This window comes from Epinephelus lanceolatus, chromosome 24 (assembly GCF_041903045.1).
Source record: "Epinephelus lanceolatus isolate andai-2023 chromosome 24, ASM4190304v1, whole genome shotgun sequence".
Taxonomy (NCBI): Eukaryota; Metazoa; Chordata; class Actinopteri; order Perciformes; family Serranidae; genus Epinephelus; species Epinephelus lanceolatus.
This window is the reverse complement of record NC_135757.1, coordinates 16,475,945-16,491,584: the sequence shown is the minus strand read 5'-3', so window position 1 is coordinate 16,491,584 and position 15,640 is coordinate 16,475,945. Positions and strand designations below refer to the sequence as shown.

At 41.6% G+C, this 15,640-nt stretch overlaps 1 protein-coding gene and 1 long non-coding RNA gene across 2 annotated transcripts; both read left to right on the top strand.

The window, feature by feature from the left end:
* Positions 1–7,482: 7,482 nt before the first annotated feature.
* LOC144461937 (uncharacterized) lies at positions 7,483–8,002 on the top strand. The gene is made up of 3 exons (XR_013490517.1): positions 7,483–7,584; positions 7,698–7,766; positions 7,894–8,002. It is a non-coding gene; the product is annotated as an uncharacterized LOC144461937 (long non-coding RNA).
* Positions 8,003–8,189: 187 nt separating this feature from the next.
* On the top strand, positions 8,190–11,547 carry LOC117254553 (uncharacterized). The gene is made up of 14 exons (XM_078165523.1): positions 8,190–8,556; positions 8,852–8,966; positions 9,048–9,206; positions 9,288–9,431; positions 9,513–9,665; positions 9,747–9,899; positions 9,981–10,133; positions 10,215–10,367; positions 10,449–10,601; positions 10,683–10,777; positions 10,876–10,939; positions 11,027–11,130; positions 11,219–11,294; positions 11,449–11,547. The coding sequence occupies exons 1-12, from the start codon at positions 8,190–8,192 to the stop codon at positions 11,082–11,084; spliced, it is 1,767 nt and encodes a 588-aa protein (XP_078021649.1). The 3' UTR covers positions 11,085–11,130; positions 11,219–11,294; positions 11,449–11,547.
* Positions 11,548–15,640: the final 4,093 nt, after the last annotated feature.

Below are 15,640 nucleotides of genomic sequence, written 5' to 3'. Positions count from 1 at the left end.
GAGATGATTCTTTTGGGGAGCCATTTTTTTCATTTTTCTCAGGAGACGTCCGTTGCCGTACATTGTTCTCTTCATTCATTAAAGGTGTTTTGGGCCTTCAGATAAAAACAACATATAAGTCAGTTTCCAAATCACTCTGAACAACAGTGATGACAAACAAGCTGACTATGAATACACAATGGTCCATGAAGAGTACAGTGTATCATGGTTGACTTCATAAATATGTTAACACATTAGTTAGGGAGGTACAGATGAAAGCACAAGTGAAAAATGAATAAAGTGTCTTACTCTTCAGTGTCTTTGGTTGTTTTTTGTGGTGTCTTCTTCTCCTCAGAGTCTCTGTGTGACAGACTGAAGGATTTAAGAAAAGTCAGTGCTGAACAAACATTTGTGGGTTTTGTCGAAATACATCTCAATTAATCATTATTATATTAACTGTGAGTCACTGGTGTTACAACAAGGTCAATTTAAAATCACCTGTTCTGATATTTCCTTATAAGCAGGATGATGATGACTGTAGCAGCAACACAAACACAGGACACCACGACCAACACAGTGATCAAAGTGACATCTGTGAGAAGAGAGGAAAATTAGTAACACTCAACATTCATAAAGCAACTACAGATCAAATGGTGAGACTGACATGAGACCACATAAAGGTTCACTTACTGAGATCACTGTTAACAGACCCAGATTCCTCATCAACATCTGGAAAAAGAAACTCAAACATCAGAACCATGAAGTATTTATCAGTCTATCAGTCAGTATCTTCTCAAGTGTTTCTCACCATCAGCAGACGACAGTGTGACCTCAGGAATCAAGGTAACATGATATCACATCAAGTTTTTACAGGACAGACTTTAAGGATGTTGGAGATGTCTTTGGTGTAAGTAGTGACATGCACACTGCAACTCACTCATCCTGTACTGACCGCTACTTCTGCTGAAGTAATTAACAGTATTAAGTGATTAACAGTATTAATAAAGAAGCGAGCAGTGGGACAGTTTTTCTGGAGCCAGTATTTTAGTAATGGCCTCTTTACTTGCTGTTGTTGTACTGATACGAAAACCCAAAGTTTTTGAAATGATTGTTGCTACTTCCTTCCAGAAAGTCTGAATAGAAGGACAAGACCAGAAAATATGGGCATGTGCAACCATGATTTCTCCACATTCCCTCCAGCAGCACAGCTGGGTGCCAGTTTGTTTCCACTTCTGTTTGGGTTTGATGAAAAAGCAGATCAGGTTTTTCCAGCAGAAGTCTCTCCAGGTCCAGGAGTTAGTGTCACGAGTCAGTTCAGAGGAGGACCCAAATGCAGACTAACAGACAGTTTCAGTTTTTAACAAAAAGTGAGCTTTAATGTCGCTGATTGAACAGTTTGTTTTACAGGGAGGTTATGTGCCAGATTTTTTCCTGTCTTTGGATTTAATACAGATTGAAAACACAAGATATAAATCTGCAAGAGCTGGAAGCTGAACTGCTTTACCTTAATAAGCTAAGAGCTGAAATACAGAGCTGGAAAAGCTGGAAGCTAAACTGTAATACTGTCAATGGTGGAAGATGAAATTAACTAAAAAGACTGAAAGAATTAATGATTCTCACTTTGAAAAGCTGGGTTCAAGCATATATGTCCTTAAAGAGCAAAACGTCTACAGCCAATCATGTCAGCAAAACAAATGACAACAGCCACTACATATTCCACATTTGAGTATAACATACATTTCCATCCATCTATTTTTATCCTCTTATCTGGGGCCAGGTTGCGGGGGCAGCAGGCCAAGCTTCCCAGCAATGCTCTCCAGCTCCTCCTGGGGGACCCCAAGGTGTTTGCAGGCCAGATGAAATATGTAATCCCTCCAGCATGTTCTGAGTCTGCCCCGGGGCCTCCTACCAGTGGGACGTAACCGAAACATGTCCAGCAGGAGGCGCCAGGAGGATCTGGATCAGATGCCTGTACCTCCTCAACTGACCCCTTTCGACTCAAAGGAGCAGAAGCTCTATTTCGAGCTCCCTCTGGATGTCCGAGCTCCTTACCCTATCTCTACGGCTGAGCCCAGCCACCCCATGGAGAAAACTCATTCTGGTTGCTCATATATGTGACCTCATTCTTTCAGTCACTACCCAGAGCTCATGACCATAGATGAGGTTTGGGATGTAGATGGACCAGTAAATCGAAAGCTTCGCCTTCCGGCTCAGCTCCCTCTTCACTCAGATTTGGAAGTGCTGACTCTCATCCCGACCGCTTCACACTCTGCTGCAAACCGCCCCAGTGCATGCTGGAGGTCACGGTGTGATGAAGCAACAGAACTACATCATCTGCAAAAAGCAGAGATGCAATTCTGAGGTCCCCAATCCGGACCCCTTCCTCCCCATGTTGGGGCTACAGCTCAAATAAACTGAAGTTTTCATGTCAGTGACACTGTGTCCTTGTATTCTGTATTCTGTGCCTTGAGTCAATAACCAATCAGACGTCTTGATGAGGTAATGGTGTTATGTACGTGAGGTAGATGGACTTGAAATAAAGCAGCAGAATCCTGCACATTGTTGATGTCGGAGAGTTTATGTATTAGACACAAAAGTGACAGCTCAATAAGCAGTACAACAATAAGTCAACACTGTGTTACACTTTCACGAATGAAGCCACGCCCACTCTTGGTGCACCACGATTATTTCCTGTAGGAAATCTGAAAACAGTTCAGATCAAGAGCTCTCTCTGTAGCTTGCACACTGCAACTCACTCATCCTGTACTGACCGCTACTTCTTCTCTGCTGGCGTCAGCTACTGATGTATCTTATACTGCTATCCTATACTCTATTACACCTTAAACAAATACCAATAACCATAAGGGTCCATGTCATTGGTTCGACAGCCCATTGGTTCGACATCCCATTAGTCCGACTGTCCGCGGTGCTGAACGGCTTGCGGCGGGCGTATGGTGTACCGCAACTGGCTTGAGGCGGAGCAGGCTCACGGCTTATGTGTTTGTCACTTTCTTTTTCATTTTAACCCACACCATGATCTTTTCCTGACCCTAACCAAGTGGTTTTTGTGCCTAAACCTAACCAGACCTTAACCACAGGGCATCATGATGATTTCAGAACGGACTTCGTAACAATGAGTTTAATATGGTCGGAACAATGGGATGTCGAACCAATGGGCTGTCGAACCAATGGGCAGTTCCCTAACCATAATACATCTTATCGTACCAGTATGGGATGCTTCATGGATATAAAGTCATGCATCTGGAAAGTCATCAGAATTTAAATACTGTAGTAACATTCAGGGACAACTATCAAAATAAAGTGAGCAATAAAGGTGTGATAAAACATTGACCTTGGGAACATAGCTGAAGGTCACAGAATCTGATGTGTCATGAATGTTGGAATGTTTCATCATAGAGGACTCTAGAATGGAATTCCTCATGGAACTGACCAAGCCTACAAATAGCCGGTTCACCATTTCAACTGTCACACATCGACAAGAGGGATCGACTTCAACTTTTCAACTGTGACGATCTCTCAAGATACAACGAGGGACAAAATGGTAAATTGATTCAATTTGTTTGTTTCTGTGAAAATCAGTTTCCCTGCAAAGACGTATACTATGAGACACCGGCAACAATTTGTACAGTCACAGCAGAAATGAGTAAATTAAAAATGTGGTTTGTCAGAAACAAATTAGGTAAGGGCTATTTTCACCCTGGTGCAAATATCAACATATTGCTATTCGTACCGGGGAACAATTAGAAGAGGATGCTATTTGTACCCTGGTGTATATAGCAGTGTATGCTAACGAATTGTTAGCTATGTAGCTAACCTAGGTTTTGTTGTACCCTGGATTATAGTGACGTGTGCTGTTTATACCCACCTTGGTGCAAATATTTGTACCCTCATTTTGTACAACTAAACTATTATCTTGTCAACCTCAACCCTCAGGACCTACGTTAGCTACATAGCTAACGGAGAGTTAGTCCACGCCGTTGTAAGCATTTTTAATTGTGTGGTGGTCACTCTGCAGTTACACCTCCAAAACACTCGCCGGCGGTTGTTTCAGTTAAGCGCTGTAAAGTTTAGTTGATTCAAAACACACCCAAAACACACAATAAACATGGCTTAATAGCAACAGTTTCAAACACAAGTACACAAATCAGCTTCACTATAACTCACGGCATTCACAGACAAATGTTTGTGTTAATCCGGACACATTTTCCCCACAAATACAACATGCTGACGTTATTAGCACAAGCCTATGGCATTTTACGTTGTATAAATTAGCCTAGCGTCTCATATAAAACCAGGGACAACAGCAACATTTCACGAAGGTAACGGCACACAGTTTGGCTCCATTACAACTCACAAGATTCACAGACAAAACAACTGTCATACTAAACACGTGTTCCAAACAAATACAAAATGCTAACATTATTAGTACAAGGCTATGGCATTTTACATTGTGTAAATTAGCCTAGTGACGAGCGGAGATTTCCTCTGCTCATATGAAACCTGGATAAATCCCAAAGTATAAATCCCTGAAGGATAAGTCACACACAAGACTTTGCTATCTTCACAATTTATGGTTTCTTATCTGTGAAATAAGAGTAAATAAAAGCTTTGTTTCAACTGAGAGAAATGGTTTCAGTATACAGAAACAAACAGGAGGTCTGTGTCCATTAGGTTTTTTGTACCCACAAAGTTTGTTGTCACACATCATACAGGGGTGAAAATAGCTCATCTGTGAGGCCAAGGCTATTTATACTGGGGTACTTAAATAGTCACTCTGAACAAATTATCATTAAATTTAAACAAAACCAAACTCATGATGTCAGGAAACAGTAAAATACACACACAAGTACAAGTTGTGATAGACAAAGTTATTATACACTGTAAACAAGAATCCACTGGTTTAACTTTTAAAAATTAAGGCAACAATTTGCATGCATCTTTTGAAGTAGTTCCAACTCTGGCATTATCGAGTCAATCCTATGAGTATTTAATAATCTGACAAACTCAATTAATTTAGTACAACCAACATGATTTGCTTTGACATCGAAAAGACAGGTCACCAGACTATCACGGGCTGACACATAGAGACAGACAACCATTCACACTCACATTCACACCTACGGCCAATTTAGAGTCACCAGTTAACCTGCATGTCTTTGGACTGTGGGAGGAAGTTAAAGTAGAGTCCAGCGATCTGCTTTTATTAACTTATAAGCAGATATGTTTATGTGACTACATACGCAGGATGAGCTGGGATAGTTGCACCCCATCTCACACCTTATTTTAAGTTTGTAATTTCATGAAGGTTGTATTAAGTCTGATAAGAAAAACAAAAAATGGCATGTGGCATCACAGTTGCTTTTCAGACAGAGATGTGATCAGTTATCTTTATTTGAAATCAGTGGGGGTAAATCTTCTAAATATAGTGGAATTTAGGAAATGGGTTTTCAAATCTTTATCTCTCTGATTTACTCTGCACTAAAACAAAACGAGGGCATGATAAATATCATCTCTGCATGTAAACTCTTCATACTACTATTGCTGGTGTCCTGTTTTGGGACAAAATGTGACGACATGTTGTCTCCATCACTCTTTCCTTCTCCTCTAGTCTACAAGTTACCAGGACGTAGTTCAGTATGCTACAACATCTGAAGACGACACCACATCCCCCTCCTCATCTTCAGATGATGAGTCCCAGGTCATCCTTGGCGTCCTCTCCTCCCCCTCCTCAGCTTACTTGATCCGCTCGTTTTTGGGGCAGGGGGTCTTTGGAAAAGTCGCCAAGTGCACCAAGTCAGCCACTAAGGAAACAGTGGCTGTGAAGATCATCAACAACACCTATAAATTTGAGGCACTGACCGAGGTAGGTATCAATGGTGTCATTTGTACAGTGCGATGCTTCAAATGTACTTTAAATCATTTGCCTGAAATCTAACATCTGATATGTTCCCCAGGCTGCCATCCTCAAACAACTGAGAGCTTTCGACTCAGACAGATACAACTTTGTCAGATACTACGGCGCTTTTACTGACAAAGAGCGATTTTGTCTTGAGTTTGAAATGCTGGACATGAGTTTGTGCACTTTCTTGGATAAGAGACCTCGCAACTGTTTCTCTGTGAAAGAGATCCACCCCATCCTACACCAGGTATGTACTGCATACAGGAGATGGACACATTAAAATACAATTCACCAAACCCTGTCACTGTTACTCTACCTGTCAAGTTTCCCATTCCCACAAGATACAGTTTACAATGATAACAGTGACAGTGAGTTTTCAGGCTGACCTTTTAATGTTTCCAGCTGATCAGTTTTAAAATGAGAATCCTGTAAAAGGTATCTGAAATATGCACTTGGCAGCTACATACATGCAATGCTAACAACTGAGGCTAAAGCAACATGTCCAAGGTTAAAGGTCAGCCTCCTCACCTGTTTATGACCAATGTAGCTATTGCCAAGGCTGCCAAGGTGTGACTGGACTTTGCTGTTTGGCAAACAGAGTCATGTTTTTGAGGGTATTCTGTGGTGCTGTCATATAGAGTCTCAAAACCTGGGAATAAGTTTGCATTTTTGATCCCTGGAGCACTCTGTTGTGGTGAATTTAAATACAGGGAGTTCCTGCTATTTTGTCCACCAGGTGGACTATAATCCATATTGTACAGGACTCAAATCCACTGTATTAAGTTGTCAGGTGTTTCTGTTTCTGTTCCACCACCTGTAAATAACTAATTTGCTCTGAAATTATACTCAGCTCAGATCTTACAGGGCTCTCAGCCTGGCAAAGCCCTGTTCAGAAACAAAAACTGACCTGTATACAGCGATTGACTTTATAACATGATTCATTCGTGACTTTCAGATGGCCACGACTCTACAACTCCTGGGAAGCCTTGCACTCGTGCACACAGATCTCAAGCCAGACAATATCATAATGGTGGACCATGTAAACCAGCCTTTGAAGGTTAAGATGATTGACTTTGGCTTGGCCCGTCATGCTTCCCAGATGGAGAGTGGCGAAGAAATGCAGGCGCTCCACTACAGGTAAGTAACAGGTGGCAGAGTTCAGGATTTAGATTTTATATCTACTAAAGCAACTAAAACAAATAACCAAACCAATGTATTTGTATTTCTTTTCTCAGGTCTCCAGAGGTCATCCTGGGACATCCCTGCACAGCAGCCATTGACATGTGGTCTTTAGGCTGCATTGATGCGGAGTTGTTCCTAGGCCATGCCCTGTACCCTGGCAGCAGCGAGTATGACATGGTCAGTATTACGACTAAAGGCGGATTTATGTTTGTGTGTCAGTTCTACACAGAGGCTACGCCGTGGGCTCTGCTGTAATGAGCATTTATATTTGTGCAGTGGTGTGTCACTTTGCAGTTACTCCTCTAACAAAACAAACAAAACAACAAAAAGAAATCTTTATATTTAATAAGTGTAACTGACTTTGTGACTTTGTGTTGTGCCAACAGCTACGACATATGGTTCAGACCCAGGGTCAGCTGCCGCTCGGACTTCTGGACAATGGCAGCAAAACAAGGGACTTCTTCTGCAGTGGCAGACGCCATGGACGCCGCTGGAGATTGAAGGTATGAACACTGTCAGCCAGAATGGCTTCCTTTTTATTTTTGTATCCATCAGTGTCTTTGTCTTGTTATGCTGCTCACTGTGTTTGAGCTAATCAAATGAAATTTCTCTTCAGACACGTTTGGAATACGGACAAGTCACCAGGGGCAATAGCAAGTTCAACTCCCTGGATGATTTGAAGAAGGTAGGAAGTTGAATTTGGCAAATCAGATTTTTTTTTCTTCTTAAAAATGAGTACATTTGCCATAAATCATAAGCACCATTAAGATAAACAGAGATTTTTCTGACCTTTGTGATTTATTCTGATTCAGATTAGACCAGTCTGCCATCTGTCAGATGAGGACACCATGGCACAAGTTGAAGACATGGACAACTTCATTGATTTACTGAAGAAGATGCTTTATCTGGACCCAAGTAAACGGATATCGCCCAGCCTTCTTCTTGAGGATCCATTCATCACCATGAGTGACCTCAGTGACAGCCACCCCAACAGCTTCTAGTAGGTCTACATTAAAATGCTGTGTGTAGAACATTTGTGCTGGTGCAGATGGACGAATGTTGATTTAATTATTGATTTTCTCTTAGCACCAAATCAGCCTGTGAGATGATGGAAGTCTGTCGGGATCAGAGTCAGAGATCAGAGGACATGGAACAGGATCCATGGCTCAACCCGCAGGCCTCCACCAGCACAGCCACCCCCAACCAGCACTACACCCCCAGCCAGGTTGCTCCTGCTTGGCACAATCACCACGAGCATCCCCTGGTACTGGAGGTTGCATTGGCTATCTCCAGTAGCCTCTCCATCTGTGACGACCAGAGTCCACCACAGCCACAGCAACTCAGCTGTTCCGTTGCCAAAGGAAAGGCAACGCCAGAGCAGCAGTTGCCCACCACCTCTGTGGCTACATCCGATACTGGCAAAGTATCGGATGTGAGGAAACTGAAGAGGAGGTTTTCTGAAACCTCACAGAGCGGTGACAGGTGAGTGTTGTATACCCTTCCTGGTCTTACTTTGCAGTATACGTGCATATATACAGATTACCTGATATTTGCTGTTAAAATTGAAAAAAAATGAAACTGTATTTGGTCTATGCAGAAGTCCAGAGAGCGGCCCAGCCCCGAAGAAGAGGATGAGGATGGATTCAGTCGAGACACATGGAGATAGAATCATCTATAGCAGCACACATTTGAGATCAGCTGTAAATGAATAACACGTTGAAGCATTGTAAGCATCATAACTTTATATTTTTCATTTTTCCTTTTATGCAGAGCAACACAAAACCTCCAAAGAGGCTCCAGCTGAGGCTTCGTCCAGCACGGCCACAGCTACGCCTCAGAGGAAAAGGACGTGGGCGAACTTTGTAGCCTCATACACTGGGTCAAGGTGGGTGTTATTCTATTTGTCTATTCTTACTAAAGATTGCTGTTCAAGTTCAAGACATTCAAACGTATTTCATCTATGCAGAACTCCATACACTGGATCACCGGAGAGGAAGAAGAGGAAGATGACAGTGATGGATTCTTTAAGCGAGGCCCAAACTGAAGCTCCGTCCACTGAGGCCAAAATTAATCCTCAGAGAAAAAGGATGTGGGTGACCTTTGTGGCCTCGCACCCTGGGTTAAGGTAAGTGTTCTTTTATTTGTCTGAACTTATTTATGCTAATTGTTTAAATTCAAGACATTCAAACACATTTCATCCATGCAGATCTCCATTCAGCGGTTCGCCAGAGAGGAAGAAGAGGAAGATGAGCCTGCTGCTTGACTTGAAAGAGGCTGAAGCTCCGTCCACAATAACACCTCAGAGTAAAAGGACGTGGGCGACCTTTGTGGCCTCGCACCCTGAGTCAAGGTAAGTGTTCTTTTATTTGTCTGAACTTATTTATGCTAATTGTTTAAATTCAAGACATTCAAACACATTTCATCTATGCAGAACTCCATGCTCGCCGGAGAGGAAGAAGAGGAAGATGGAAGTGATGGATTCATCAAGCGAGGCCCAAACTGAAGCTCCGTCCACTGAGGCCAAAATTAAACCTCAGAGAAAAAGGACGTGGGCGACTTTTGTGGCCTCGCACCCTGGGTTAAGGTAAGTGTTCTTTTATTTGTCTGAACTTATTTATGCTAACTGTTTAAATTCAAGATGTTCAAACACATTTCATCTATACAGAACTCCATGCTCGCCGGAGAGGAAGAAGAGGAAGATGGAAGTGATGGATTCATCAAGCGAGGCCCAAACTGAAGCTCCGTCCACTGAGGCCAAAATTAAACCTCAGAGAAAAAGGACGTGGGCGACTTTTGTGGCCTTGCACCCTGGGTTAAGGTAAGTGTTCTTTTATTTGTCTGAACTTATTTATGCTAACTGTTTAAATTCAAGATGTTCAAACACATTTCATCTATGCAGAACTCCATGCTCGCCGGAGAGGAAGAAGAGGAAGATGGAAGTGATGGATTCATCAAGCGAGGCCCAAACTGAAGCTCCGTCCACTGAGGCCAAAATTAAACCTCAGAGAAAAAGGACGTGGGCGACTTTTGTGGCCTTGCACCCTGGGTTAAGGTAAGTGTTCTTTTATTTGTCTGAACTTATTTATGCCAACTGTTTAAATTCAAGACATTCAAACACATTTCATCTATGCAGAACTCCATGCTCGCCAGAGAGGAAGAAGAGGAAGATGGAAGTGATGGATTCATCAAGCGAGACCCAAACTGAAGCTCCGTCCACTGAGGCCAAAATTAAACCTCAGAGAAAAAGGACGTGGGCGACTTTTGTGGCCTCGCACCCTGGGTTAAGGTAAGTGTTCTTTTATTTGTCTGAACTTATTTATGCTGACTGTTTAAATTCAAGATGTTCAAACACATTTCATCTATGCAGAACTCCATGCTCGCCGGAGAGGAAGAAGAGGAAGATGGAAGTGATGGATTCATCAAGCGAGGCCCAAACTGAAGCTCCGTCCACTGAGGCCAAAATTAAACCTCAGAGAAAAAGGACGTGGGCGACTTTTGTGGCCTTGCACCCTGGGTTAAGGTAAGTGTTCTTTTATTTGTCTGAACTTATTTATGCCAACTGTTTAAATTCAAGACATTCAAACACATTTCATCTATGCAGAACTCCATGCTCGCCAGAGAGGAAGAAGAGGAAGATGAGCCAGTCACATGATTCAAATAAGGCTCCAACTGATGAGTCTGAGACACAAAAGAAAAGTAAGCTTATCTTTGACTCCTGTTGAGTGGGTCTCAGTCTCAGTTAAAAACAAAGCAGGTGGTTTTGGTGAAACCTTAAAACTTTTTTTCCCCCACAGGGAAGCGCCAGGACTCTAACCAGGCATTATCCAGCGAGGCCAAAAATCCAGAGATCATTGAAAAGTTTGTATTTTGTCACTTCCCAGTTTTAAAGAGATTGTGCTGTTACTGTAGGATTCAAGATATTTAAACAACATTTCATCTTTGCAGGTACCCAGACTGCTCATCTCCAAAGAGGAAAAAAAAAGAAAAAGATCCCCTCCGGTGACAGTGGCCCAAACCAGACCTCTGAGGAAAAGGAAATGTCCGATTAGGTAGGTGTTGAATCACATCCCTGTTTAGTCGGTCTGTCCCATTAGACTTTACGATTCAAGAGATTCAAACAAGTTTTGATGTGTGCAGAAATCCAGACTGCAGCTCCTCCACAGAGGAAAAAGAGAGAGACGAGCCTGGATTGAGGGTGCACCTTCACATGCAGGTAAGCTCTTCTAACGCAACTCACACTCAGGATCAGCTGATTGTAAATCAAGAAACTTTAGGTCTGATACTTGTGAGGATTAAAATTTGTTACTGAAAGTTTGCTATGCAAACTTGAGAACTTGGCATAACTAAACTTTGTTGTTGTTGGACAGCGGCAGGCCACCAGAGCCACGACAGACAGCGGAGGCCGACGGAGGCCGACGGAGGACGACAGAGGACGACGGAGCCAGGACAAAGGATCAGGACCACAGATGTTAGTGTATACATTATTACATTATATACTTTTATATTATATTGTATTATGTAATATAATGTTGTTGTTTTTTCAAAAATAATAGAATGTAATATAATACAATATTAAACAATAAAATATATATAATACAAATAATCCTTACATTTATTTTACAATAAAATAAAAAATAATATAATATAATATAATGTAATATATATGTAAAAAATGTTTTATATTTGATATAATATTACATCATATCATATTTTATTGTATAATGTAATATAATATATTAAGAAAAGATAAGATAAGATATACTTTATTGATCGCCCAGGGGAGATATTCAAGTGTCACAACAGCACAAGACAAAATCAAAGGACATTAAATAGAATAAGATTAAAGAGAAGACATAAAATGTAAAAATTAAAGATAATAATAGATAAATAAAAGATAAAATAAAATTGCTACAACAAATGAATATAGTGACTAAAAAATGGCAGACAAAGTGTTGAATGAAATAAAGTGACAGGTGGCAGATAAAGTGTCATATTGGACGGATGCAAAATAAGTCAGTTCAGAGCTGGATGTTGCTTGTTGTACAGTCTGATGGCAGTGGGCACAAACAAGCGTCTGAATCGTTCAGTTCTGCTCCTGGGTGGGATAATCTGCTGGCTGAATGAGCTGCCCATCAGCCACAGCTCGTTGTGCAGAGGGTGAGAAGGATTGTCCAGGATTGCACAGATTTTGTCCTTCACCCTCCTCTCAGCCACTGTCTCCAGACTGTCCAGGTCCAGTCCCACCACAGAGTGAGCTTTCCTCACAAGCTTGTTGAGCCTGTTGACCTCACCAGTCTTAACTCCACCCCACCAGCACACTACAGCAAAGAAGAGTGCACTGGCAACCATAGACTGGTAGAAGGTCTTGAGGAGCCCACTACAGACACCAAACGATCTGAGTCTCTTCAGGAAGAACATCCTGCTCTGTCCTTTCCTATAGAGGGCATCTGTGTTATGAGTCCAGTCCAGTTTATTGTTGATGTGGACCCCAAGGTACTTGTATGAGTCCACCATCTCCACCTCCTCGCCCTGGATGGTGACTGGGGCAGGTTGCCTCTGGTTCCTCCGGTCGTCCACCACCACCTCCTTAGTCTTACTGATGTTGAGTTGAAGGTGGTTTCGGTTGCTCCACTCGACAAAGCTCTCAATCAGTCCTCTGTACTCCTCCTTGTCATCATTTCTGATGCAAATCTGAAGGAAATCAGAGGTGTAGAGGGTGAAGAAGAATGGTGCCAGAACAGTTCCTTGGGGCACCCCGGTGTTACTTGACACCACCTCAGATACGCAGCCATCCACCCAGACGTACTGCAGCCGGCCCGTGAGGTAATCCAAAGTCCAGGCAGTGATGTCCGGGTGAAGTTGCATATCCAGCAGCTTGTCTCTCAGGAGGCTGGGTTGAATGCTGTTAAAGGCACTGGAGAAGTCAAAGAATATGACTCTCACAGTGCTTCCAGCACTCTCCAAGTGAGACAGGGCCTTGTGAGTGAAGATGATGGCATCCTCCACACCAGTGTTACATATACTCATTCATTCATTCATCTTCTAACCGCTTCATCCTCTTGAGGGTCGCGGGGGAGCTGGAGCCTATCCCAGCTGACATCGGGCGAGAGGCAGGGTACACCCTGGACAGGTCGCCAGACTATCGCAGGGCTGACACATAGAGACAAACAACCATTCACGCTCACATTCACACCTACGGACAATTTATCAGTTAACCTAGTCCCCAATCTGCATGTCTTTGGACTGTGGGAGGAAGCCGTAGTGCCCGGTGAGAACCCACGCTGACACGGGGAGAACATGCAAACTACACACAGAAGGGCTCCCACACCCGGGATCTTGCTGTGAGGTGAGAGTGCTAACCACCACACCACCGTGCCGCCATGTTACATATATATATATATACATATATACAGTATACCAATATTATAATATATATTATTATATTATAATGTATATATCTATATCTATATATATATATATATGTATGTATATATATATACAGTACAGGCCAAAAGTTTGGACACACCTTCTCATTCAATGCGTTTTCTTTATTTTCATGACTATTTACATTGTAGATTCTCACTGAAGGCATCAAAACTATGAATGAACACATGTGGAGTTATGTACTTAACAAAAAAAGGTGAAATAACTGAAAACATGTTTTATATTCTAGTTTCTTCAAAATAGCCACCCTTTGCTCTGATTACTGCTTTGCACACTCTTGGCATTCTCTCGATGAGCTTCAAGAGGTAGTCACCTGAAATGGTTTTCCAACAGTCTTGAAGGAGTTCCCAGAGGTGTTTAGCACTTGTTGGCCCCTTTGCCTTCACTCTGCGGTCCAGCTCACCCCAAACCATCTCGATTGGGTTCAGGTCCGGTGACTGTGGAGGCCAGGTCATCTGCCGCAGCACTCCATCACTCTCCTTCTTGGTCAAATAGCCCTTACACAGCCTGGAGGTGTGTTTGGAGTCATTGTCCTGTTGAAAAATAAATGATGGTCCAACTAAACGCAAAGCGGATGGGATGGCATGTCGCTGCAGGATGCTGTGGTAGCCATGCTGGTTCAGTGTGCCTTCAATTTTGAATAAATCCCCAACAGTGTCACCAGCAAAACACCCCCACACCATCACACCTCCTCCTCCATGCTTCACAGTGGGAACCAGGCATGTGGAATCCATCCGTTCACCTTTTCTGCGTCTCACAAAGACACGGCGGTTGGAACCAAAGATCTCAAATTTGGACTCATCAGACCAAAGCACAGATTTCCACTGGTCTAATGTCCATTCCTTGTGTTTCTTGGCCCAAACAAATCTCTTCTGCTTGTTGCCTCTCCTTAGCAGTGGTTTCCTAGCAGCTATTTGACCATGAAGGCCTGATTCGCGCAGTCTGCTCTTAACAGTTGTTCTAGAGATGGGTCTGCTGCTAGAACTCTGTGTGGCATTCATCTGGTCTCTGATCTGAGCTGCTGTTAACTTGCGATTTCTGAGGCTGGTGACTCGGATGAACTTATCCTCAGAAGCAGAGGTGACTCTTGGTCTTCCTTTCCTGGGTCGGTCCTCATGTGTGCCAGTTTCGTTGTAGCGCTTGATGGTTTTTGCGACTCCACTTGGGGAAACATTTAAAGTTTTTGCAATTTTCCGGACTGACTGACCTTCATTTCTTAAAGTAATGATGGCCACTCGTTTTTCTTTAGTTAGCTGATTGGTTCTTGCCATAATATGAATTTTAACAGTTGTCCAATAGGGCTGTTGGCTGTGTATTAACCTGACTTCTGCATAACACAACTGATGATCCCAACCCCATTGATAAAGCAAGAAATTCCACTAATTAACCCTGATAAGGCACACCTGTGAAGTGGAAACCATTTCAGGTGACTACCTCTTGAAGCTCATCGAGAGAATGCCAAGAGTGTGCAAAGCAGTAATCAGAGCAAAGGGTGGCTATTTTGAAGAAACTAGAATATAAAACATGTTTTCAGTTATTTCACCTTTTTTTGTTAAGTACATAACTCCACATGTGTTCATTCATAGTTTTGATGCCTTCAGTGAGAATCTACAATGTAAATAGTCATGAAAATAAAGAAAACGCATTGAATGAGAAGGTGTGTCCAAACTTTTGGCCTGTACTGTATATATATATGTATATATATATATATATATATATATATATATATATATATATATATATATATATGTATATATTATAATAATATAATATAACATAACATAATATAATATGTATGTCACATATCATTTTATGTTATACTATATTAGACTATGTAATATAATATTTTTTTAAATAATATAATAATATAAATTTAAAAATTAAAATACTCTTATTATTATTATTACATATTATATTATCACATAATATGATATAGGACAAGATCACAATAGAAAAAAAAACAGAAATAACAATAGAATAGAATAGAAGTGTTATGATATATATGTTATTATATATGCTATTTTCTTTTTCATGTAATATAATATATTTTATTAAAAATATACATACAATATATTTTATTAAAAATATAAAAATATAAATAAATACATTTAAAAA